Source organism: Diplotaxodon limnothrissa, linkage group LG7 (genome assembly GCF_057381915.1).
Source record: "Diplotaxodon limnothrissa isolate DT_005_m linkage group LG7, D_limnothrissa_male_GT1.1, whole genome shotgun sequence".
In the NCBI taxonomy this organism is placed as follows: domain Eukaryota; kingdom Metazoa; phylum Chordata; class Actinopteri; order Cichliformes; family Cichlidae; genus Diplotaxodon; species Diplotaxodon limnothrissa.
The window spans coordinates 50257531-50280678 of NC_140602.1; the positions used below are offsets into that span (position 1 = coordinate 50257531).

At 43.2% G+C, this 23148-nt stretch overlaps 1 protein-coding gene across 3 annotated transcripts in view; it reads left to right on the top strand.

The window, feature by feature from the left end:
* Positions 1 to 13925, top strand: part of ctif (CBP80/20-dependent translation initiation factor) — a 60786-nt gene extending 46861 nt beyond the window's left edge. For all 3 annotated transcript variants that reach the window (XM_085359842.1, XM_085359841.1, XM_085359840.1), the window contains 4 exons: positions 1473 to 1772; positions 4457 to 4609; positions 10888 to 10941; positions 13264 to 13925. In XM_085359842.1, coding sequence (XP_085215968.1) covers positions 1473 to 1772; positions 4457 to 4609; positions 10888 to 10941; positions 13264 to 13485 — 729 coding nt within the window. In that variant the 3' untranslated portion in view covers positions 13486 to 13925. The remainder of the gene's footprint in view (positions 1 to 1472; positions 1773 to 4456; positions 4610 to 10887; positions 10942 to 13263) is intronic.
* The last annotated feature ends 9223 nt before the right edge of the window (positions 13926 to 23148 follow it).

The window sequence follows — 23148 nt, forward strand, 5'->3', positions numbered from 1 at the left end:
AGATGAGCAGGGAACAGGTGGAAGGTGAATTTATTCATCTAATACGAGCAGCAGCAGGGCCTCCCGCTAGATCAGACTCAATTTTTTACTTTTTTTTTTTCCCCAATACTCGAGCCACCTGAAATCGAGTGAAATGAAACGGCCACCTTGCTGCTCATGCTGGCCTCCTCGCATCAGTTTCTGCCAGGATTCCTCTGTGGCGAGAGGGATGGGGCAGGTGGGCCCGTCCTATTTCTGGTCACCAGTTTAGGAGGTGCATCTCTGCAACCCTTTCCCTGCTTTGTTAGAATGGTAGCTGAGCAAGGGAAACACATTATAATTGTGCCATGAGTCACCACCTTTTAAATGATAACGAACCCACTGCCTGCTTTGTTCTTTTCCCTCCTTTCACTCATACTCCTACACTTTTTTTCCCAGTGGCATTGACAGTTAACAATGGAAAACAATGTGTAACAATACAGTTAATAATACAGTTAATAGGTACAAAGGCTCAATGTAAGAAAAATGGATATACCTGTGATTTATCTCTCTTTTTCTAATCAGCTTAATTATAAACATAGTTATAAACTTGCCTTTGAACCAGAACGTTATTGGAAAAGGATATAGGAAAACTGGAAATACAGTATCAGTCATACCTGCCTTGGCTCACTCTATGTCTACTGAGCCAACATAGCAATAATCGGAGCCAGGGTGGCTATCCACTTAAAATGACACCCCAGATAGTGCTCTATGTGAAAAATCTTGAGTGGTTATGAATGTAAATTAGAGTTTCTGTGACAATTTCTGTGGGAGTGTCAAGGACATTGCATGATAGAAGAGGAATGTTTCAGCAAAAAAAAAAAAAAAAAATCATCATATGACAGCTTATAAAGAAGAAAATGTTGAAAGCTGTGGCCCGTGTACGTCACTGAACTTAACTGCTGACCCTTTTTCCACTGACCAAGTCAGTCAACCCAGTACAAGAAGTGTCTGTACCCAAACATGGAACTGTCAGAGGTTATTGGGATGTGTTTCAACAAGAAATGTAACAATGACTGGCACTGAAGCCAGGACTTTTTCTCCGCTGTGAGAGAACTTAGTAAAACAGAAAAAACCCAAAACAGAAAAGTTCAATGGTGTTTAATTTCACATGAGAGATCATTACTAGTCAGAGTAATGCATCACTGTGAAACTGTACCATTTTTGAAGCATTTGCTATTTAAGCTACAAATGAGCTTTAATATGTCTGTCCACATATTCAGGACTTTAACTAGAGCAACTGTTCCCTAAGGAAAGAAACATGACGTATAAACTTCCTAAACATTCTCATTAACTCAACTTGCTTTGTCATTCATCGCAACTCATGTGTCAGATTAGCTGACATTTATTTCTCTGTAGGAACATCTGATTTGTGTTGAAATCTACTGTGCTCTGAATCTAATATCATTATCCTCACCAACCACTTACATGCATTATCCCGTCTTTCCCCTCAGGAGGAAGCATGCGTGCAGCAGTCGGGCCCCGGATCACGGAATATGGACCGACTAGTGGCGCTTCTCAACAGCATGAGGAGCAACAGCAGTGGAGTAGAGCAACAGCTGGCGTCCTTCATGGAGGAGGCGCAGTCCTCAGCCCGTTCGGAGGAAACCCTCGCTCAGGTGGTCGGAGCGATCTACTCCAAGGCCGTGTCGGACAGGAGCTTCGCGGCAACAGCTGCGAGGCTCTGCGACAAGATGGCGCTGTTCATGGTGGAGGGGACCAAGTTTAGATCGCTGCTGCTCAACATGCTGCAGGTGAGATGGCGGCAACAACGGCGTCCAAAGCTTATCCTGGCTCCTTAATGTTTTCTCTAAATACTGAAGCAGGTGTAATTTATTTATTTATTTTTTTTTTTTTGGGGGGGGGGGGATTTTTTTAAATAGTAACTTTTACTGAAAAAACGTTGTGTGCTAAACTGTTCTTAAAAAAACAACAGTGTTTGCAGCCATGTGCAATGAACTTGAGAGCCTGTTGCCTTTTGAAATAGCTGCTTTGAAGATGGGGATGAGGTCTGTGACCACTTGCAGTTAGTTAGTGTTTTTAAAACAACGTTGTTGCATCAAAAAAGGCAGATGGAGTCAGTCAGTAAGTCTGCAAGTGAATGGGGTGGCATTGGCAATTGTATCCAATCTGTTTGTGAGAACATGAGTAACTATGATAAACTGGTCAAAATGATAAATCTGGTAAATCTGAATTTAGATATTTTAAATCCATGTCACACTGTTGAGCTTCCAGCTAAACCATTTTTGCAGTTAATCATTAAAAATTAAGCAGAAAACAGTTTCATATTTAATTGTTTGTAGAGCAACAAAACCTCTAGTCTGAATCATTTTTTATATATTTTGGGAATAGACTAAACACTTTTAATTGATTAACCAAAACAGCATTTTCAGATGAAGCAATAATGACCCAGAAAATCTTTTGTCCAGTCTATTGCTTTAATGTTTGAATCCCCCTGACTGTACCTGCCATTTTATGCCTTGAAATGCATGAGTTATTGTAAACAAGAAGTTTAAATGAGCATTAAACATCATATTTTATACTCTATGTTTTAACACAGAGGTAGGCAACTCCAGGCCTCGAGTGTCGGTGTCCTGCAGGTTTTAGATCGCACCCTGGGTTAACACACCTGAATCAAATGATTAGTTCATTACCAGGCCTCTGGAGAACTTCAAGAAATGCTGAGGAGTCGTTTAGCCCTTTAAATCAGCTGTGATGGATCATGGACACATCTAAAACCTCCAGGACACCGGCACTCGAGGCCTGGAGTTGCCTACCCCTGTTTTAACATAATAATCTGTCATTTCAGCAGCTACTTTCAAGCTTTGCTTTTTTGAGAACGTTCAGGTGGAAGCCCACTGTGTGTGTTTGTGTGTGAGACGCCGTAAATGTCAGTGGGCACAGCAGCTAATCTAAACACCCAGGGGGGAAGAAAGAAACCCGTTCCCCCTTTTTCCTCTCCGTGTCTTCACTTAACTGCACCGTTCCAGTCTCGCACCCTCCGTGAAAACATCCCCTTCGCCGTTGCATACTTCACTCCCCCTTCCTCCTCATCCCTCATGAGCTCTGTATTCCAGAGCTGCCCCATCTTATCACCCTCCCCTCACCTAGAATGACACAGGCCACTGCCTCACTACTTCATCCTGCATAGTTCCCAAGTGCATCTCTCACCCGCCAAACTTTTCCTTTCGCCCTTCGCAAACTCCTGAGAGCAGCAGACAAACTAGAAGTAGACATACAACACATCCTTGATGCCGGCAAGGACTAAATGTTAACCCATCCGCTTCTATGCCCCCCCCCCCTGTACTCCTACGCTCTTCTTTTTCCTCCTCCCTTGAGCTTTAGTGTTTTTCCACCTCTTCCTTTAGATGCTAAACTTGTTTTTATCCCAAATCCAGCAGCAGTGAATCTTGCCTTGATCCTTTTACACCCCCCCCCCCCCCCCTTTTTTTTTTATTCACCCCCTCTTCATCTCAGCTGTCAGGTCCCTTCTTTTCTTTTATTCCTCACTTTAAAATCCACTTCCTAGCTAGCCAGCCAGCATGCCCCCCCTTCCCCCTTGTCTTTGACATTTTGACTTTTTTTTTTTTTTTGCTTTAAAACATTTTAAATGTCATAAGTGGGCTCATGAAAGCTTTAATTAATGATGCTGCTTTCAGGCCCCTGGATCTCAGTATGGGGTGGAATTACTGTGCGTCTGCTGTGGCTTTGCTTGAACATAGTCAGACTTTCTCATAATGAAATATTTAACACAGCTCAGAAGTCCCAGGGGCCCCTTTTTGTCTATTACTGTTGACACCTTTTGATATTATAATATGATATGATAATTTGCTGAATCATTTTAGTTTAATTTTGAGCGCGTGTTGCGCTTGTTTTTAAATGGGCGGAGCTTCCTGCCAAACCTCTTTACGTCTCCGTTGTTTGTGCACAGGCAGACTTTTAGTGTAGCCGTTCAGCAGCCCAACAGGCAGCAGAGCGAGCGGCTCTGATTGTTGATAAAGTTTCACTTTAATCTGCTGAATAACATCTTTACAAGTGCACATTAAGCATTAACACATATTAACCCCGGCACTTTAACAGCACCACACAGTTCACCACACTTCACTTTCAAACTAAATTAACACACTCGCATCCACTTCTGGCAGTTAAAAGAAATTTGGGAATTTTTTTAATGCATTTTCAAGCTGCTTTTTGGCTTCAAGTACGTTGAGGAACAAGGTTAATATATGTGCCACCTACCAAAAAATCCCATTAGAGAGATGGAAAAGTTGTTAATAATGATTAATGGTTCTGCCAGGAAGATGGTTAACCATCTTCACTTATGAATTTAACACCTACCTACCCACTGCCTACTTGTACTACACAGCTACTGAAGCTGGATAACCGGGAATGTTTCAGTGTGTTTTCTAAACTAACCAAGCATCCTTTTTCCACTCAGAGGGATTTTTCCTGTCGCGAGGAGCTCCAGCAGTCAGATGTGGAGCGGTGGTTGGGTTTCATCACCTTCTTGTGCGAAGTGTTTGGTACCATGAGGAGCTCCGGCGAGCCGTTCAGGGTGCTGGTGTGTCCCATCTACACTTGTCTACGAGAGGTTTGTATCTGTTTTCTTTTAGGTCACTAGCCAAAATTATCAACCCCTTTCACGCTTTTCGAATAAAAGAAAGTGCCCGGCTGCGTCTCTGTATCGTGCTTGCTCAGTTCAATACATGCACTGAATCAGAGTTTCCTGTTTTTGGCCAGACTCAGTCTAGACTCTTGAAACCACAGCTCTGTTTGGTTAGTGGTGCAAAAACAGCCAAGACACCATCAGTTCCAGTAAAATTTTGTGACCCCAGGTTCACTTCTCATCAGCTGGTCTTGCTCACTTAGACACGGTCTCTCGGTCTCCATGGAAACCATTAAGGGAAGCCGCAGCAGACGCACGGCGATACAGAAGTGGTTAATGACAAATGAAATACTGAAAGGGGAAGCAAGCGAGGTGAGGGAGGTGAGGGGAAGTGGGGGAGACTGTGGCTCAGGTTGACTGTCAACTCATGGCACAACAGGTAAAAAAGAAACCAGCAGAGAGGAAGCTTGGTTTTAATACAGGGTCTGAACGAGAGAGGAAAAACAAGGTCAGGTGTAGGAACTAGTCTGAACACTGTCCAAAAATACACATCCACAAAATAGCATCACTGCTTGGTTAGGTACACCTGTTCAACTGCTCCTTAACGCAAGTATTTAAATCAACGAATCACATGGCAACACTAAGTCAAATAACTGAATAAGGCTGTGAGGGTTAGTGTGTATTCCCTTCAATGATCGCAGTAGGCATTAACTCACAGAGGCAGACTCCACTTCTTTTGCTAGCGGCAATTTTTCAAATTCTTCATCCCACATTTAGCAGTGAGTTGAACAAACGTCCACCGCAGACACGCATTTCGGACCACATAGAATAACATGGCATTCACAGAGGGATGATGAACATGAGAATCAAAACAATTGGGATTTATAAGAAATCCATTTTAAAAAGACGGAGAATTAAAAATTGCTGTATGTGTGACAAAGTTTCATTCAGATAGGCCCACCCAATAAGGAGGAGATGGGGCAGAGACAGTCATACGTACACTACAGTCGTTATAGTAAGATTCTTTATGATATTTCCTTTGTTGTTTGTATCTTCTTAATGTGATTTTACATTAACAAATTCTATCATCTGCTGCACCACATGCAGCTGTGAGATGAAGTTCTATTTGATCAGCAGAAGGAGAGTGAGGTTTGGTTGCATGAGTGAGAGGAGATAGAAGTGAACTCTATACGGAACAAAAGGATTCGTGTAATGACACTTCAAACCTCCCCGCATCTGATTTGAAAACATATCGTCCAGCCCTCAGGGAGACAAGTAATTTTTTGGCATCACTGGAGAACATTTCCTCATATTGAAATTCAAGTGGGGTAATTGGAGACCTCTGCACCCCCTTTTTTTGTTCTGTTTTTCCAGGCATTAGAAAATCTAGCCAGTGAGATCTTAGCCAAGCCCCAGATCAAGTGATGTAGTACAAAAGGAGCAACAGCCCAACAGTCGGAGCTGGTTAAACAGAGGACCTCCTCGCAGGCAAAGAGGCGTCAGCCTCCCAGCATCTATGCTGGATATTTGGTGACATTATTTTTAACTCCTACACAGTGCGTGCATTTTTCTGGTGAGGGTGGAGGGCTGGATTCTGAAATTCAGCTTTTGTTTCACTTCCATATTTCTAGTGTAGTTTGAACACACCTGGCGTCTCATTAACAAACAAAACAATCGCAAACAGTTTAAGCCATCCACACCCTGTCTGAGGGTATGCCCAGGGCTTTATCTCAGGCTTGTTAAAAGGCTCAACAGCATGACCAAGGGTGTGGACTAACCAGTCAGCAATACACACAAACACGCCTCTATAATCTACATCAGCAGTATGAAGGGAGCCCCGAGAAGACTAGAGGTCAGAAGGCGCCTGTGAACAACTTAAACACTAATAATGAGGATATATGGTGTGTGTGTGTGTGTGTGTGTGTGTGTGTGTGTGTGTGTGTGTGTGTGTGTGTGTGTGTGTGTTTTTTCAAGCCCACATAAACGGTCTAATAATCAGTTTCCTAGAGACAGTCTTCGTGACTTTGATCTGGCCGCTGTTTTGATTGTCCTGTTGTAACATGCGATTGTCAGATTCTTGCTACAAGCTATGTGCAATAGGTAAGATAAGATAAGATAAGATAAGATAACTCTTTATTGTCATTGCACAGTCATACATAGTACAGTAGTACAATGAAATTGGAAAAACTGTCCTACGTCGGCACTACATATAACACAACACGACACGATATGACACATCACAACGTAGCAAACAACACAACACAGTATATTAACTTAGTATAAAAAAGAAGAAGAGGGTTTGCATATGCACACGCACACCCGCCTTATACATGCGGTCTAAGTGTTTGCATATGCATACATATGTCCCTGCAGAGGAGACACTTCTCCAGTAAACGTAGCCTGCACAACAGGATCAGGTAACAGCAAAGGTGTGTTAGTGTTTGGGCTTAAATGCCAGCTCCTATAGCCAGAGCAAATTAATGAGTGCTGATCCCATCCATTAATAACTGACAGGCTGCTATAGCTCCAATCAAATGGAAGATTTGCCCCACACAGAACAAACTAAAAGACATAATCCTCAAGTAAAATTAAATTTAAAGCACACCTTAAAACGAATGACTTTTTTCCAATTGACACATCCTGCCATTACAGAGCAATATTTGCATTTGTTTGAGTCCTACTTTTGACTCAAGCTCCAGGACCTGCTGTCCTGTTTTAGCTCAGTTGATCTGTGACTGCTCACCAACTAGCTGCTTTTTTTGCTAGATTAAGTGACCCGTTCTACAGCTGTGCATGCGTTGTAGCACAATTAAAATGACACGTTCATCTATCTTTTTGTCTCTTGGGCTTACTTCTTTTTTAATATGTTGCCATGGTAACAAAGGTTGGCAAAAACCCTTCAGGTCAGAACTTAATAAAAATCATATAAAAGATTTTTGACTTGGACCTTTAGCCTTGAGTTAAAGCAACATTCTTTGTGTACCAGTAATCATACACACTACCAATTATTGAATCACTTGAGTTCAACTCTGTTATTTTCAAATGAAGGGGAAAAACTGTGATGCAGTGTGGCTCATGATTCTACCCCAAAAGATCATCATGTCATCATGTGACCCATAGAAGTTGCCATCAGGATATTGGTTTGCAGTCACTCCTGGTAGACAGCATGTACATACCCTCCGGTGGTGACATCAGGACCTATTTATATGGTATCTTGGCTTCCCTCTTAGAAAGCTACCAGTAGCTGTTTACTAACTTGTTCAGTGGATTTTAACTTTTTCCCCCATTAAGATTTGACAACCTCTGTATTCTTAATGACAAGTTGACACGTCAGTATGTATTAATAAAGACGTGGTTAGACGATCATTAGAATAGTTTCCGCTCACTTCTGATGCACACTCAGTCATTTTGTTCTATGACAGAAACCACTCAGTTCAGAAGACAGCTTTCAGGGTTTTCAAGGGGGGGAAAGTTTAACAGTCTTACATTGTTAAACTCTGTATTATTGTAGGTGTTTACCTTACAGTATAAAGTGCCTTGAGGCAACTGTTGTTGGGATTTGGTGCTACATAAATAAAACTGAATTAAATTAAATTATAACAGATACCAGACAAATATGGGGCTGGTCCTGAAGCGTGAATTCCAGTTTTGTCTACTACGTCAGAATCCTTCGAGTTTGTGTGTTTTTAATAAAGCATGTTTCGCTCTGCTTCATCCCGTGCTGCAGTTATTGAAGATACAACCTTGAAGATACACTAATGCAGCGGCCCCCAACCCCCGGGCCTCGGACCGGTACCGGTCCGTGAGTCGTTTGGTACCGGGCCGCGAGAGTTGAGGCTCAGGTGTGAAATGTATGGTTTTCAGGGTTTTTATCGGTTTTCAGTGTTATTTTGTTATCGTTTTTATCGTTAACTCGGTTTTCCTGGGTCTTTTCACGTGTGTTATGAATAAATCTTCTTTTTTTCGGTACCGGTACTAGTTTTATTTTGTTGTATTTATCCGCGACACCTTAAAGGCCGGTCCGTGAAAATATTGTCGGGCATGAACCGGTCCGTGGCGCAAAAAAGGTTGGGGACCGCTGGTTTAATGCACATGTGAAGTCCAAACTCATTTAAGTCACTCACAGAGCCGTGTTTGGATTTGTTTCTTCTCTTCAGTGCTGTGAAACAATCAAAGGGAAAAAAAATAAGACGGCTGTATTTTCTAATCCTGATGTCTTTTAAATAAAAATACTGTAAATGGAAGTCGCACAGAATCCCGGGTTTTCCCATGGCAGTAAGATTAGTTTCTTGATGATATAACCAACCAGACATCCGAGTGTTTTCAGCTTCAGCCGGAGAGACTGAGTGTTAAGCTGTCTCTCAAAAACTTTTTTTTTTTTAAATGCTGATTTTTCAGCTGGAACACACCATGTGTTACGGTGCAGCAGTGACAGGAGAGAGAAGAGAGGAAAAGCTTATTGCAACGGATAGGAAAGCCGATGATAGATGAGTATAGATTAGATCGTTATAAGTGTATTGAACAAAACTTCCTCCCTCGGTTCCCCGGGGAACTCATTATGAGCTAATCCCGCTTGTCACAGAGTTCTCCTGCTCTGGAAAAGGACGGGACTTGAGTTTCCACATCAAACAGCCACACTGTCACCACACCCGTCTGAGCATACTGAGGAGCTGACGTCTGAGCAACTGTTGGACCTAAATGATAGGTGGAATACCATTAAGCTTACAGTGTGGAAATAAGAGGCCTGCTCACAGTGAATGTGGAGCATAGCATCAAATGGTGGAGGATTACTTTTTTTTTTTTAAATGTTTTTACCTCTGAGGAGTCAGACATTTGAATGACTGGTTTTGATCACAGCGTCTTTCCTAAAGCATGCATTTAAACAGGGTTTGGTTTGTCTGCTCAGTTTTAAAATGAAAACACAGTGATCGTGTTATTTAGCTCTGAAATACTGAAGTTGGGTTACTTGAGTGGGTTGGAGTCTCTATGATGCATTCTATCTAGTACTCACATATTATATCATTGCCGTTTTTATAGTGAACTTATTCATACAAAATTGTTTGTTTTAATCATTGAATAGCTTCAGAGCAACATGAGCCTTTATGGAGAGTCAGTCTGCCATTTTTTTTAAACTTCCAGTTTTAAGATGCACCAATTCCTGTGTGAAATATCGGGATTTGGCAACTTCATGCTGCTCTCTGCCCATCAGCTGGTTGCTAATTCTGTCTGTCTGCAGTCTGGTAGCATGCAGTGGGTTTAAAAAGCTTTTCTTTTCTGTTTTTTTTTAAGAGTGAGCCAACACTGCTAAGCTGTGGGACAGTATGTTAGGTAATACAGATTCAGGTGATAAACCATATAAGAGATTGAACATTTTTATATACAGTTGGCATTGAAAAACAAATTGGATTTATGGGTCGTTCTCCTGAACAAGGTGATGTCCTGTTTATTCCCTCCGTGATCTCACTTATTTTTTCCTTTACTCTGTCGCTGGACGGCGCATTGATACGTGACAGTATTTTCCTCATTTTCAAAACACGCTCCCCCCTTCCTCCATGGTACTTCCTTCCCTCCATCAGTTTAATCAAAGCAGAGCTTTGTAAACAGTGTTATGAAGACTAAGGCAGCATTAGAGTTGAGCATTTAGCCAAAGTCGCCTCTGCTGTAAACTGAACCTAGAAGCTCGTATTCTGGCATAATGTTATTCTACCTCTCTCTGCCTGCATTGTTTCAGGGGAGAATTTGTATGCCCATCTGTGCATGCGGGCCGGCATTGGTGTGTGTGTGTGTGTGTGTGTGTGTGTGTGTGTGTGTGTGTGTGTGTGTGTGTGTGTGTGTGTGTGTGTGTGTGTGTGTGTGTGGTAGTGGGTGGGAGGGGGCTAGCATGTTTACCCAATCCACTGTTTGTTTTTGGCCACGCTGTGTGTTTACGTGTGTGTGCTACTGCGTGTGTATGTACATTGTGCGTAAAGGAAGGCATGATGTGTGATGTTTGCTGGCAGCCTGGAAGCTCAGTGTGTTGTCTTCCAGGATTTAAAATGTTAATGTCAAAAATATTTACAATCAGGATTAGGTCCCTCCCCGTTTCTTTGTGAACTCATGAACACATTTTTCTGTTCTCTTCATCAAGTGGTTTAAATCAGTTTTTGTATGTATACAGTGCATCTTCCATCATTTCTACTGTGCTACTTCTGGAGTTGTGTTGTGCTAGTTTGCGCAGCCCTTTGCTTTGTAAGTCTTACAGTGTCTGTTCTTGTCCTTTGCAGCTGCTAGAGTCGACGGATGTTAAGGAAGACGCAGTCCTCTGCTGCTCCATGGAGGTATCAATGCATAATTACTTAAAGTCAAGTCTTCATACTCAAAAGTCAAACTGGCCCCTACAAACACAAGTGCTCGCCTATACAGACACCACAGACTGTATAGAGATTGACAGACCACGTGACTTTCGCGCATTGCATTGTAGGTACGACTGGCAGCAAAATCAAAACACTGCATCAAGCGTTAGCATTTCCAGCACCGGTAATCATTAATTCTGCGGTTTTAATCCCTACTTGCATTTTATTTGCCCCTAAAACAGTTATGTACAAAACGACGGAGAACACGGCAGGTCCGTACAAAGACAGACTTGACGAAAAGGCAAACCAAGAAAAAAAAAAAGTACGAGGAAAAAAATCAAAGGAGTGAAAAGGTTAGACCTATACGAGCATACAGAGTGGAGTAAGGACGTTAGCGTGCTGCCCAACTTTTATCACGCACATATTTATTATTATATGGTCCTAAGTGTGGGTGCATACACTCACAAAATGTTTGGTAACTTCAGATCCCTGCAACAAGCCCAGGTCCAGTTTACTTTGGTGATTTGGACTATTCCATTTCACAGCTGTTGTTAATTTTTTTTTTCTCTTTATCTCCTGTACAGGCAAACACAATCTATTTGTCTTTTCAGGTTGTAGTATTACACTACATTTTCAGATCCAGTAGAAATAAAATAAGTGTTTCGTAATTCATTCAATTTATTGTCTTTATTTATAACTGGCATTATTGTTTCATTCTATTATAGGATCTTACAAGAAACAGGCAAAATTGTAAAAATCCACTATGCTTTATTAGCTGCTTCGGTGAAAAACAAATCAACAATGCAAAAAATAATAATAATAATAATAACCATTGCAAAACAACTTACTTGAAAACAGTTATTCATCACTTGATTGCTTCAATACAACACTTTGGGCACATATATGCGGGACTTTTCGCGGCTGTTTTTATATCGCTCTCTCACTTAACCGATCAAATCTCGCTGTGGTAGCAGCTTTAAACTCGGTATGACCCAGGTTGATAGAGGGGGCCCAGTCTGGATCGCCACAGTGAACAAAGCAGCATAGTGCAACGAATTCAATTCAAATCAATATAAGACTTATTTGTAACCCTCATCAACAATTATGTTATGATAAATTACGTAATAACTACAACAGAAGCCATCAGTCGGCTCTTTGTTACTTCGGAAACATGGCTTGAACAATTTCTCTTCCACGACAGAATCCGATAAAAAACGATCTCCTTACCCCTCGGCTTCCCATGGCTGTCATGCGACCGGCTATTGCAGTTAATAATGCCATTCTTTGTTTCTTTTTATCGTTGTGTGACTGTTTTCTTATGAAAGCCTGCGTGCCCTAGTACCGCTTGCCACTCGTACCTACAATCCTTTGCGGTTTTACCCCGGAAATTACATCACATTTTCGATCTCTATACAAAAGATGGATATAGTCAGTCATTGGTTTCTGGATTTGCATATTGAAGCCTTAATTTGAGCATTTTTGCTGCGTAGTGTTTCTAAAACTGGGAAGCAAAACTATATGCTTATCAGTAGCATTATCAGTCGAAGCATAACTAAATTGTACTCTGCAGATGGATTTAACATCACGAAAGACTTGAAAGTAGCGACCACAATCATAAATTTATTAGGAAAGAATTTACTCAGGTCATAAATGTGGTATGCAGATGGCCCGTTTTCCCATAGACTTCTATACATTTGAACTTCTTGTTGCAACAAGACTAGTCGCCCCCTGCTGGCCATAAAAGAACACAGTTAAAGTACCTAATTGGCTTTGCAGTGGGTTTTTTAGACCAGAGGCTGTGTGTTTTTTAAATGAAGCTAGCAGGATGTAAACGTAAAAACACAGAAATTTAGCCCCCTGGAACAACTATCTTGCAAACTATATCAGGGGTCTTGTTATCAGGGGTGGGTGGGGTGGGGGCGAATACAGTCTGCATCACCCATAGAGCCACAGCCTCCACATTTAATGGGAAATCTGCCAGGCAGCAATAAATCCTTTAAACGGCAGAAAGTAATACCTAGAACTAAAAGGACAGAAAGGGCTAAGGCAGGTGAGCTCTGATTGGAAAAGAGTTCCCAGATGCTCGCAAACACAATGTTTGCAGTCTTGATTACATACTGGCAGCCTCGGCATGCACACATCTCCATGGCCAGAGGGTGTGTGAACCTCTGCTTGTCTGACTGTATCCACAATAACAAGGTGCCAGACATTGTGTCTTGTTCTCAGTTAAGGACGCACACACGCACTCTTTTCTCTGACCTCCTACCTCTTTACTCCCCCACCCTCCCTTCCTTGTCTCTCCACCAGCTGCAGAGCACAGGCCGACTGCTGGAAGAGCAGCTCCCCGAGATGATGACAGAGCTCTTAGCAGCTGTCAGAGACAAGATGCTTTGTCCCGCCGAATCTCCGCTGACTCGCTCTCTGCTCATGGAGGTCATCGAACTGCATGCGCACCGTTGGAGCCCCCTGGAGGCTCTCACTACCCAGTACTACAACCGTACCATCCAAAAGCTCACCACCACTGCCTAGGTGCCAGCTCCCACAGGAGAAGAGGAGATGTGTCCTCCTCACCCCAACACAACAGATGTTTTCTGGTTATGCATTGTAATAATCTCTGTTGCCTAAAGAAGTAAATGTCGCTATTGAGCTTAACTGTAAATTCCATTATTAAAAAACAAAACGGATAAGAAAAGGTGACCACTACCACAGACAAATCATGTAAGAGCCTCCTAACAGGTAACCCAAAAAGCCAACACTACATGTGCCACATTTGGCACACATTTGAGAAGATGGTAACTGATAGGTAGTCAGTGTGGGTGTGTTCGGCCACATGGAGCCTGAGAGCTTGGCTGGCTGCTGGATAAAGGAGGGAAGAGACAAGAGAGGGGTCACGTAGCAGAGAGGAGGAGAGGGCAGCGGTCTGTCCGTGGGGAATAGAGAGATCTGTGCCCAGAGATGAATAGAGGACGGAGAGCGAAGGGGCGGGTGGGGGCCGGGGTGGTCTGTGTCAGTCTCTTCATTGTGTTCGTTTGCCACACCTCCCCTCCTCCCCTTCCCTCTTCTGTCTCTCCGTTAGCCCCCAGGGTCTGTGTGGCTGATAAAAGAGAGGAGGAGGCAGGGAGCAGACACAGTGCTGTCTGTCTGGGCTGTCTGCCCTGCCAGGCCAGGGACCAGGTCAAAGGGCCTCGCTGTGGAGCCCCCCCACAGCTCCTCCCTGCCTTTGTCTCCCCGACACCCCCCACCCAGCAGGAAGCCCTTTTGAGGAGATGAGACAGCGGGCCTGCTGGGCCAGGCTGGGTTGGGGATAAAGATCAGGCTGGCTAGAGTAGGGTGACAGATGGCTGCTTGAGCCCCTGTGAGACGACACACTCCAAGCACACCCCACTGGCACCCCAACTCCCTGTTCCCCAAGCTCAGGCCCACACAGCCAATAGAAGCAGTAGAAATATTGCAGAGGGTGGGGTGAGGGGGGAGCAGCATTAGGAAATTAAATCAGACACTGCTGTCTGATAATTCCTTTGTTTTTGTCTTGCTACGGAATGTCTCTTCTGCTGTTAAGCCGTGCACGTCTATGCTTTGTTAACCACATCATCATCATCATTATATTTTTTTTTATCATTTATTGTTTTTGGTTATCAATGTTTCATTTTGAAGTCCTGTTTCAATGGTAATATGTATGAGATATTATAGTCATAGGCCTTATTGCACAGGATCGATTTGTTTTGCACCGTTTTGAGGCGATTTGCTTTGAAAACTCAGAAAAAACAGAAGTAGGAAGTTTGAATTGGAATCAGCGTTGCAGAGTAACGGCGAATTCAAGTAGAGAGAGATCTGAGTTGAGCATAGTGAGGGATTGGAGGATGTTTTAATGGACTAGTGGCCTTGTCAATTGCCCTTTTTTTCTCTCCGTTGTTTAGGGCACAGCAGCGAGCGTGCTGAGGACTTTATCGCATCGTTGTGTTGTTGAAGGAAATATATATAAATATAAAACAACTGAAAAAGTGATGTGACAACTAAAAGAAAAAAATAAGCATGGCACACAATGAAGCAGAAGTACAATGCTTCTTTACAATTTCCTCCTACGCAAGCCATTCTTTGCAGTGGATGTTTTTGCAAGTGTTTAATATCGACTGTAGTTTGGTCTTGATTTTTTTTTCCTTTTGGAGAGAAATGACAACTATTAACCTGTGTATTTGAAGATGACAATGACGACAAGAAAAATCTTAACTGTTTGACCTCATATTAGCTAGTCATGTGTGACCCTTATTCCAGCTAACGTGTGTACTGCAATAGTCATACCAAGCCAATCACGTTTATTTGGGGGTTTTTTGTTTTTGTTTTTTTAAATGGGCTCTCTATATATAATCTGCATACGATATAATTACAAGTATTACAAAAAAACCTCTTAAATTTGGGGAATAATGCAGCAGTGATGTTACACATAGGAATACCGTGGTTGTGTGGCTACAAGTTAGCTCATCCTTTTTCATCAGGAAGTAGCTGTTTGGGAGTAATCACACACACACACATATATATGCTTAGTTCCCACTGATTCTCTGTGGGCTGTTTTTATATTATTATTATTTTCTGTGTCTTGCATCAAGAATTAAGATCCTGTGTGGTAGAAACACACCCCAGAAGATTAGTTAGATGAGATGGGTGACAATTTTTTTTTCTTTTTTAAGCTCAGATGTTTTTTGAAGACGCATCCCAATCATCTGTACGTGTGTGTGTCTGCTTAAGAAGTGATCTGTTTTATTGTTTTGTCTTTTGTTGTTGTCTTATTTTGTTTTTAGGTTTGTATTTAAATTATATTTAGCTCATTTATATATATATATATATATATTAAAAATAAACTTTTTTTTCTTCTGGTGGGTTTTTAACACATCTGAAGCAGTGATACCTAGCTTGCTGGCAAGTGTGTAAGTTTGGAATTTCTGGAGTTTCCTTTGTGAAAAAAGAAAAGGCCATCAGTCAGTATCCATTATGCAAAGAGCGGTTCCCTCTCTCAGCAGATTGGGGCAGGTGGGGATTGCCCCCATCATCTGTGGCACCCCCTCCCCCCACCTCCAACCCCTTGTGCCCTTAGACCCCTGCGCTCGGGTCACGTGACTCACTCGACGACTGAATGAGATGCACCCTCATTTGGATTTTCTCGTGAATCTTGACAAAACGAGCGGCCCGGCCGACGCGCGGACGAGCTTTTGGGATTGACGACGGTGGGTCATCTGTGATGAGCTTTTGTTTTTGTTTTTCTAAGCAGCTGAAAAAATAAACTAATAGGAAAGAAAAGATGTGCTGGAACAAACTCTGGTGTGTGTTGGGGTTTTTTTTTCCTTCTTTTCTGTCTCGTCAATTTCTCAGTGCAGTCACATGGAAGCTGGCCTGGTATCACTAGACAAAAAAAAAAGAAAAGTCATTCAGACACGACAAAAGAAACAATGGCACACACGTGGTTGGCTCCGTCGTCAGCAGACAGACTGCGTAACTAATCGTGGCGCCGCAGTGGGTCATTTTACTAACAATTCATACGTGTGCACGCTGCAGCTCATTTACATCGTCACACATTAAGCCGAACACACTTTAGAAATTAACAGCGCCGTCTGTGTTGGTGTGCACGACTGCCACGCAGCGACCTTCATCAGTGACTCGCCTTTGCTGAGCCCCCCAACATATGCCTGGGGGCTCCACGACTTTGGCGTCCCGATGGGCGCTCTTAATGCAGGGGTTACCTCCCCGCTGAGGGCCCCGTCCCTCAAACCTATTGGATGTCCTCCAGCCCTTATCCACAGCGATCAACATAATCCCACGTGATTATTCTGAACACGTAAACACATGTGAAAGGCTGAAACGTTAGATTTCTTTGTTTTATTTCACGCAGAATCACAACACAAACAGGGCCAGTAAGGATGTTATAGATGTTCTAATCTGGCAAACAGGGAAGTGAAAACACACCAACAGCAGATGCAAGAGGGGATAGAAATGAAATACTAAAATGAGTGAATGCTCATATCATACAGGGGATGATTAATGAATAACTGACACTGATGGCCGGCACCGGTCACACTTAATTCAGCTTGGTACAGTAAGAACAGGCAGAAACACTGTAACTTTAAAGAATGAAGATTGTGTCTCTTCCTTTGTCTGTCACTGGGCCCAACACTGACTGATGAGTGAAAGAAAGGTCTGTAATCCAGAATTCGAGATGACATCTGCCCATTTTCCTATTGCTCCATAACTATTCCATAACTATTAACTCTGGGCTGGAGGTGGAAAGAAGGCTGGGTAATTACAATTTTGGTTTGCAAAGATTAAAACAACATAATTGGGGACAAAATTCTTACTGCTTTTGGGGGCTGAAGCCTATCCCAGCTGTCATACGGCGAGAGGCGGGGTACACCCTTGACAGGTTGCCAGTCTATCACAGAGCTAACACAGACACTGACACCCACATCCACACCTAGAGTCAGTTTAGTTTCACCAATTAGCCTAACCACATGCATATCTGTGGGAGGAAGCCATATTACCTGGAGAGGACCCACTCAGAAAGGCCCTAGGCTGGAGTCAAACCCGAGCCCTTCCTGTGCGGTGACGGTGCTAATCACCACACCATCCTAGATGCTAGATAAGCTATATGGAGCAAAAAAAAAAAAAGAAACACCCACACTTTTCTACTTCTAAAAATGTGCATATAATTAACATAATTCTGCTTTTGTTATTCACTATTCTGTTTTCCATTGTCTCATTCCGACGTATTTTTGGTTGTCAAAATCAAACTGGTTAACAACGGATCATATGTTTTGGATCAAACCGAACCATTAATCACCTTGTTTGAGAAAACCATTGGCAGGTCCTTTTAGTGTCTAAACAACCATTAGTTAAAGCCCATAAATAGAGCACACGAATAAATATAATCAAGCCTCGGGGCACCGTATGATGACTCGAGCTTTGCCGACTTTGTGCTGGCACTGAAGAATGAATGGATCCGTGTGCGTGTGTGTGCGCAGGGTGACTCACACCAGCATCGTCCATTGTGTGAGCCAGACAAAAAGCTGGCTGCATCTCTGCTGGCCTCGATGACGAACCAAAGCCGAGGAGGGAGGACACTCACTTTAAGATGACGGTTTACGAGCGCAGACGCACTCCCACAAACTTCAACACACAAGTGCCAGCACAGCTCTTTGTGGCTGCGTCTTGTATTTTTATTTATTTATTTATTTTTTAAGTTGTCTGATGGCTCACACACTGTATTTTTTTAGACCCTTGGTGGGGTTTTTGTGTGTGCGTGCCCTCCCGTCTGCACAGCATGCGCGTTTTTGTGTTTGATCGGCGCACAGGCAAAGCCGGAGGAGAGCACTCCAGATTGTTTTCTGTGTAGTCCGAGGGCTGCAGAGGTCAAACATTGTGTAAAACAAAGTAGATTTGAAACGCGCAGAAGCATCCCCAGATGTTTTTTTTTCCTCTACTGTATGCTTTGCTGTGGGAGAAATCAATAACTGTGGGCTACCAAGTGGTTTTAGCTCGCTCTCTTGACCTTTTCCAACTCAGCAGCAGCTACTGCGCAGCAGTTTATTCCACTCTCCCAAAAAAAAACTGACTCCATCTCAACTATAATTGGATTCAGACATTTTTAACTGTGTCAACATATTCTGGAGCTAAAGTAGATACCGAGACGTTTAATGATTAATCATATCATCACTTTGTGGCTGCTGCCAAATTAAATCCTACAGTCATATCCACCTACAAATCTCTGCTGTGTGCTCTGTAAAAATACTACTCGTCCTTCACTATACACTCACCAGCCACTTCATTAGATACACCTTTCTAGTACTTTCTAGGACACCTTTTACCTTCAGATCTGCTTTAATTCTTCTTGGCATAAATTCAACAAGGTGCTGGAAACATTCTTCAGCGATTTTGGTCCATATTGATTTGAAAGCATCACAACAGCTGCTACAAATTTGTCAGCTACACCTCCATGATGCGAACTGTCTGTTTCACCACAATTCGAAACAGAAAATTCTCTCTGTTACACTGAGATCTGGTGACTGTGGTGTCCATTTGAGTACAGCAGACTCAAATGGACTCACTGCATTTGGATGCTGGAGACTGGTTGTGGTCTTAAGTTGATGCTCAAGAAAGTACTGATCACCAGCAGCCTGGCCTACTGAGGCAGTATGGAGTCATGCTTTCATGTTGTTTATGTTAAATTCTGATCCCACCATGCAAATGTTGCAACAAAAATCACGATTCATCAGACCAGGCAACCTATTGCCAATCTTCTGTTGTCCAGTAACAGTCCACGGGAACGTTAGCCTCAGTTTCCTGTTGTTAGCTGACAGCAGTAGCGCACGCTGTGGCGTTCTGCTACTGTAGCCCATCTGCTTCCAGGTTCATTGTGCATTCAGATGCTCTTCTGCACACATTAATTGCAATGAGTGGTTATTTGAGTTACTGTTGCTTTCCTATCAGGTCAAAACACTCTGGCCATTCTTCTCTGATGTGTTTTTCACAGCATTCTCTGTAAATGCTAGAGATCATTGTGTGGGAAAATACCAGTCCAACCAGCCTGTCCTGCACCATCAACCATGCCACTTCAGCAGGTCATCGTTACTATGTCTGCAGGCCTGCAATAAGAAGCTGCCATGTGTCCCACACACACACACACACACACACACACACACACACGTTTAATAGTAAAATGGTGTTTTTTGAGAAAAAGTAAAAGTAAAAGGTGATCTCAGGCAGAGCGGAAACTGAAAAGCCATAATACTGTTTCCTGTACAGGCTGTGGAGGAAATGATGTCATGACCTGCTCACTTCCTGAATGAACTCTTTCAGTGGCTCTTCTGGTGAAGAACCTGCCGACTCAGCAAAATAAACAAAATATAGGTTTCTTTGGCTCTAAATGAAGTACATCCACAACTCACTGACTCATTTGCGCCAGGCTGAGATATTGGATCTATTCTGAGAAAAGAACTGGAAGTCTGCTCAAATCCACAAAGCTGCTTTGAGCTAAACACTAAAATCCTCATGCCAACATGCTTACAACACTAATAATATATCAGCCAGCCAGCACTGACCTTCCTGACTGCCTTCATATTTACTTTTTTTTTTGGCAAACAGCATTTATCACTGGCAGTGACTGATATTTATCCATTTTGTCACATCAACTAAATGGTAAATGGCCTGTATTTGTATAGCACTTTACTTAGTCCCTAAGGACCCCAAAGCGCTTTACACTACATCCACCCATTCACACACACATTCACACACAGGTGATGGCAAGCTACATAGTAGCCACAGCTACCCTGGGGCGCACTGACAGAGGCGAGGCTACTGGACTCTGGCGCCACCGGGCCCTCTGACCACCACCAGTAGGCAACAGGTGAAGTGTCCTACCCAAGGACACAATGGCCGAGACTGTCAGAGCCGGGGCTCAAACCGGCAACCTTCCGATTACAAGATGAACTGCCAACTCTTGAGCCACATTTAAAGACAGCATGAAGAAGAGTTGAAATTGTTTTTATTCCAAGTAATTGAGATGTTCGTGTATCATTGGCAAAAAAAAAGGATAATCTTTCGGGCTCCTCACAGCTCCATCATGAACACCCACTATCCTTCCTCTGAACATCTCCAAACCATCTTCAGACCATGCATCAAAGCAGCTCTCACTACCATCTTGTGAACCTTCCCTTTCACTCTTGCTGCTGTCATCCTGTCACAAATCACCCCCAACCCTCATCTCCACCCAATCCGACCTGGCTGCACTCTCTTCTTCACCTCTCTTGTGCACAGTCTGTAGCTTTGGATGGTTGACCCAAGGTGTTTAAACTCATCCACCTTCTCTACCTCTGCTCCTTGCATCTTCACTGTTACACCTGTCTCCCTCTCATTCACATACATGCATTCTGTCTTGCTTCAACTACCTTTCATTCCTCTTCTCTCCAGTGCATACCTCCACCTCTCCAGACTCTCTTCTACCCACTTCCTACAGGGAGTGGGAGTCAGAAGTTGGCACGCTGCATCCATAAACTGCACATGTAATAAAATATAGGATTTCAATCAACAAAACTACAGTACAAGCGAACGACTCATTTAAACACAAATAAATAAATAAAATCACACTCCCCGGAGCTGTCGTAAAGCAGGAGGCCAGGCAGTAAACATGTTTTAACGCTGTGATGTTGGGCAGTTTAAATGAACTGTAGTTTTTGCCATTACCAGAATGCCTTCATGTTTTTGTCTTTTTCATGTTGGACTATCAGGCTAAAATTTCCCCATCGGCATTCATTTGAGGATGCGATTAACTGTCACCTAAAGTGTGGGAGCAACTGGGATTGTGATAGACTGGCGCTGTTATTACAATTCATCCTAAAACTAATTTCCTGGCAGTGCCTCCAACAGATTCGGCAACCTCTTGGTGGAGGAAAAGTCAGGGAATAACCCAGATAGTTGCACTTCACCCCATCAGGATCAGGAATTTCCATTAGTAGCAAACAAGTCATCGCAGTCCGTCCAGTAATTGTCGAGCTATCACAGATCGGACCAGAGTGGTTAACCAAACACCCAACAGGCTTATGTCCCAACAGCCAGACCGCAAGATGACTAATAAACACAAGACTCTGCATCATGGAAAATCCACCATCACAATCATTCTACAGAAAGTATGAAAAATAAGAAAAACACAAAGAGGGACTTAGCAATTTTAAGGATGTGCTCTGCAATACGATGAACACACATCAGCAGCCTGAGTAAGTGTGGTATGGCAATTTGAGCTCAGTGAAAAGTATAACAATGTACACAGATTAACACTGTTTTTGTTGCAGACATGTGAATCGCACGCTGTAAAGCATTTCATTCACACAAGCTTAGAGCAGCTTGCTTTTAGGGGAAGTGTGACGTCTTTGTTGTTCAGGAGCATCTGTGCCCTCACAGTGGCCTGGCTGAAAACGGAGCTGCAGCAGGCTTCTCTCACTTGCTGCCAGAGAGAGCTGATGCGACCGGTGTCAACAGATGGACTTTCATACTGGGAGAGGAGTGGTGAAGAAACACGAGGTAGAGCGGATTTTTTATTTATTTATTTTATGGAATAAACTCGCAGACTAGATAAAGATTTGCAGCAGAGCAGAGAAAATAAATGGTGGGGAATGATCAGATCATTCTATCCTTCTCTCTCTTTATCTCGCTTACAATGGTCATCTCAGCTAAATGCTTCAATTTATAAGAAGTGGCATGTGTGTGCACACGAGTGTGTGCGTGTGTGTTCGCATGTCCGTGTGACATTTCCTAACCTGACCAGACCAGCCACCCAGAAGTGTCACAAGCCGGCGTGAGCAAAGCTTCCACTGTGAGCTGCACTCAGTAACCGACCACTCGAGCAGAAATCAACACAAACACACACACACACACGTGCACACTATAATTAGAGATGGTGAAGGGACACGGATAGCGTCTGCAGAACCTCTCCTGCTCACCAGAGCAGAAGTGAACACACAAACCTTGTGCACACACGCACACACACACAAACACACACTATAGCCATTGGACGTCGATGGAAGTGTCCACAGACAAGCAGTGGGAAGTAACACCTGATGTCTTTGTTGCCAGGCTCCCGCCTAGCGACTGTCAATGTGGGAACCTGCTGCGACAAGCACGACCCTGTTGCTAGGCAACCCGAACTTATGCGACAGATAGTGGCAAAGTCGTACAGCAAGAGCAAAACTGAACGATACGGGGGGGGGGGGGGAAGAAAAAGAAAAAGCGGTGTTGGATTCAGACCTCCATGAAAAGCATAAAAATGTTTTTTTTTAAAAAGGTCTGTGGACAGCTTATCAAAGAAGGCACTGAAGCACAACAGCAAGAAGTTTCAACTTGAGTGTGTCTTCAAGAAAACCGGTGCAGCTGTCTGCCTTTTCCTACTTTTTACAGACCTGCTTCCCTGCGTGCCAGCAGTCCTTTGATTTGTGAGGTGGCATGCAGGGCGAGGCGTGTTCCTAGTATACTGTGTGTGTAAACACACACATAAAAGAGCTCTGCGCACAGCCAAGGGATCACATGAACTCTTGTACAAGGTACTGCTCTGTCCATGGACATGCAGGCTCTACCTCAGCCTGCTCTGGCACCCCCCCCCCCCCCCCCCCACCCTCAACACACACATACACACTCCCACACATTTCAAGTCAAGCCAAG